General features: G+C 47.3%; 1 protein-coding gene across 1 annotated transcript; it reads left to right on the top strand.

The window, feature by feature from the left end:
* The first annotated feature begins 917 nt into the window (after window positions 1-917).
* htr1d (5-hydroxytryptamine (serotonin) receptor 1D, G protein-coupled) lies at window positions 918-2051 on the top strand. The gene has a single exon (XM_070898409.1). The coding sequence runs from the start codon at window positions 918-920 to the stop codon at window positions 2049-2051; it is 1134 nt and encodes a 377-aa protein (XP_070754510.1).
* The last annotated feature ends 686 nt before the right edge of the window (window positions 2052-2737 follow it).

The following is a 2737-nucleotide window of genomic DNA, read 5'->3' as shown; positions in this document are numbered from 1 at the left end:
TGGTCGGTGGCACGCCTGCCCTTAAAGGGCAGGTGGCGCTGCCGGCGATGCCATCTTATTTTTTTATTGTCGTCCGACTGCCAGGTACGGGCTGACAATTATTGCCCCGAGTTTGGCCGGGCCGCCAACAGGCAGCCTGGCACTCCCTCTTGGCACCCCCAGGCTGCTGGCCTGGCCAAAACTCTCCCTGGTGGCCCAGTGGACCTAACTTAAAAATATGCAGAGCTCGCAGCGGCCCTCCCCTTTAATTGGAGGGGAGAGATGTTGTGACGCATCAGCATGGCGCCGATGACCGATCGGGGCGGCCGACCGCTGCCAGTGTACTTCCGCCCCTCAGCTGCGACTACATCCATCCCGAGCAAAATAAACTTCCAAGTGCCGAATACCGACGGCATCTCCGCAACCCACACGGCGGAGAAAAACTGCAAAATATGAAATGTGCACCCGTTTCGGGCCAAGGTAAATTTCTACCCCTTAAGGTCAACTTGTAACGATACAAACTGTAAATTGAATGGTACGACATATCGGGGGTGAAATTGCCTCCGCGGGGCGATTGCGGGGTGGTATCGGAGGTATGAGGCTCACTGCCGTGCTGACACATCACAGCGTCCCTCCCTAGAAGCGCTTACTGCACTATATAAAGGGGCAACTCCAGCTCCGTAATCTCAATTAGAAACATTACTACTCAGGTGTATCAGGTTTGTAATATTTCAAGTTTTTATCTAGTATAAATTGGATTTCTTTTTTTTCCTGAAATAGGTCTGAACTGTTGGATGTGAAAATGGAAGAACAATGGGTCTGACTCTCAGCAGGAATAACAACAGTGGCTCTTTCATTTGTGCCAAGAAAATAATGCCAGTGTTGCACGGACACTTGGCTAGAAAAGTATACAATCTGCACAACAGATCTCATTGACCATGGACCACAATAACTATTCTGCAGTAGATTCCCACCAAAGTATGATAACTAATTCCCCAGAAAATTCCACTGCGATGCTAATCAGTTGGGATGAAATTAGCAGTCAACTGGGGCTGAAGATTTCACTGTCTGTGGTGCTGGGTATCATCACCTTGGCAACCATCCTTTCCAATTCATTTGTGCTGGTCACTATTTGCCTCACGAGGAAGCTCCATACACCTGCCAACTATCTGATTGGGTCTCTGGCTGTGACTGACCTCCTGGTCGCTATTATGGTGATGCCCATCAGTATTATGTATACTGTCATCAAGACGTGGACTTTGGGTCAGATCATGTGTGACATCTGGCTGTCTTCTGACATCACATTTTGTACTGCGTCCATCTTGCACTTGTGTGTAATTGCTCTGGACAGATACTGGGCCATCACCGATGCCTTGGAGTACACAAAGCGCCGCACACCTGGTAGAGCAGGCCTGATGATCACTGTGGTCTGGGTCATCTCAATCTGCATCTCCATACCGCCGCTATTCTGGAGGCAATCTAAAGCTGTTGATGAACTCAAAGAGTGCATAGTCAACACTGACCAGATATTCTACACTATCTACTCCACCTTTGGAGCCTTCTACTTCCCCAGTCTGCTGCTAATTATACTCTACGGCAGGATCTACCTAGCTGCTAGATCAAGGATTCAGAAACCACCCTCAACCTTTGGGAAGCGCTTCACGACTGTCCAGCTGATCAGTGGATCCACCGGATCTTCTCTGTGTTCCGTCGGCTTTCACAGCCAGGAGATCCTCTCTCACTCCGGCGAGCACCCCGTCTACCTGAACCATGTCAAAGTCAAAGTCTCAGACAACGTCCTAGAACGGAAGAGAATCTGTGCAGCCCGGGAGCGCAAGGCCACCAAAACCTTGGGGATCATTCTCGGGGCGTTCATTTGCTGCTGGCTGCCTTTCTTTGTGGTGGCCTTGGTGATGGGCATCTGCAAAGAGTGCTGGTTTCACCCCGTCCTCTTCGACATCTTCACGTGGCTTGGGTATTTAAATTCACTCATCAATCCGGTCATATATACAGCTTTTAACGAGGACTTCAAACGAGCCTTCCAGAAACTCATGCGCATCAAGAGATGTTGATTGTAACCAGTGCTATGGTAACGCCACATTGTTCCTGTCATTGTTACATAGAGGGAGAGCGAGACAGGGAGGGAGGGAGGGAGGGGGAGAGAGAGATGGAGAGCGAGAGGGAGGGAGAGAGAGAGATAGAGAGAGGGAGAGAGAGGGGGGAGGGAGATAGAGAGGGAGGGAAGGAGAGAGAGAGAGGGGGAGAGGTAGAGGGAGAGAGAGAGGGAGGGAGGGAGATAGAGAGATAGAGTCAGCAATCCACTGGCAGCTAGGGACATTAACTTGTGTCTGTATTTTGTTTCTTGCTCATTGTACGTTTTAGTACTTTGATTTTTTTCACACGTTCCTGTATGAGGGATGATACACGCAGAATACTTGATGTATCTGTCAGCTAAACCTCAAGTGGCAAGGTTAAGTTAAGCTTTTTGTCATTCTTGTGAAGAAGACAAGTTAGTTCAAATCACGATAAAGCTAACATTTGAAAATTGCACTACAGGAACCTTTAAAATTTTAAGATATTTAAATACTAATTTTCATTTTATCTTTCGTCTTTAAATGCATATAGTAAATATGTTGTCCGTTGAACAGTGCAATACCAGATATTTATAATAAAATATCCTTACTAAGCTAAGTTATACAATAATCTGCCAACATGTACACTTGTATTAAAAAATCAAGTTACCTTGATGTGGAAGAAT

The sequence above is a fragment of the Pristiophorus japonicus genome, chromosome 14 (assembly GCF_044704955.1).
Source record: "Pristiophorus japonicus isolate sPriJap1 chromosome 14, sPriJap1.hap1, whole genome shotgun sequence".
In the NCBI taxonomy this organism is placed as follows: domain Eukaryota; kingdom Metazoa; phylum Chordata; class Chondrichthyes; family Pristiophoridae; genus Pristiophorus; species Pristiophorus japonicus.
This window is presented reverse-complemented; position numbering and strand designations above follow the sequence as displayed.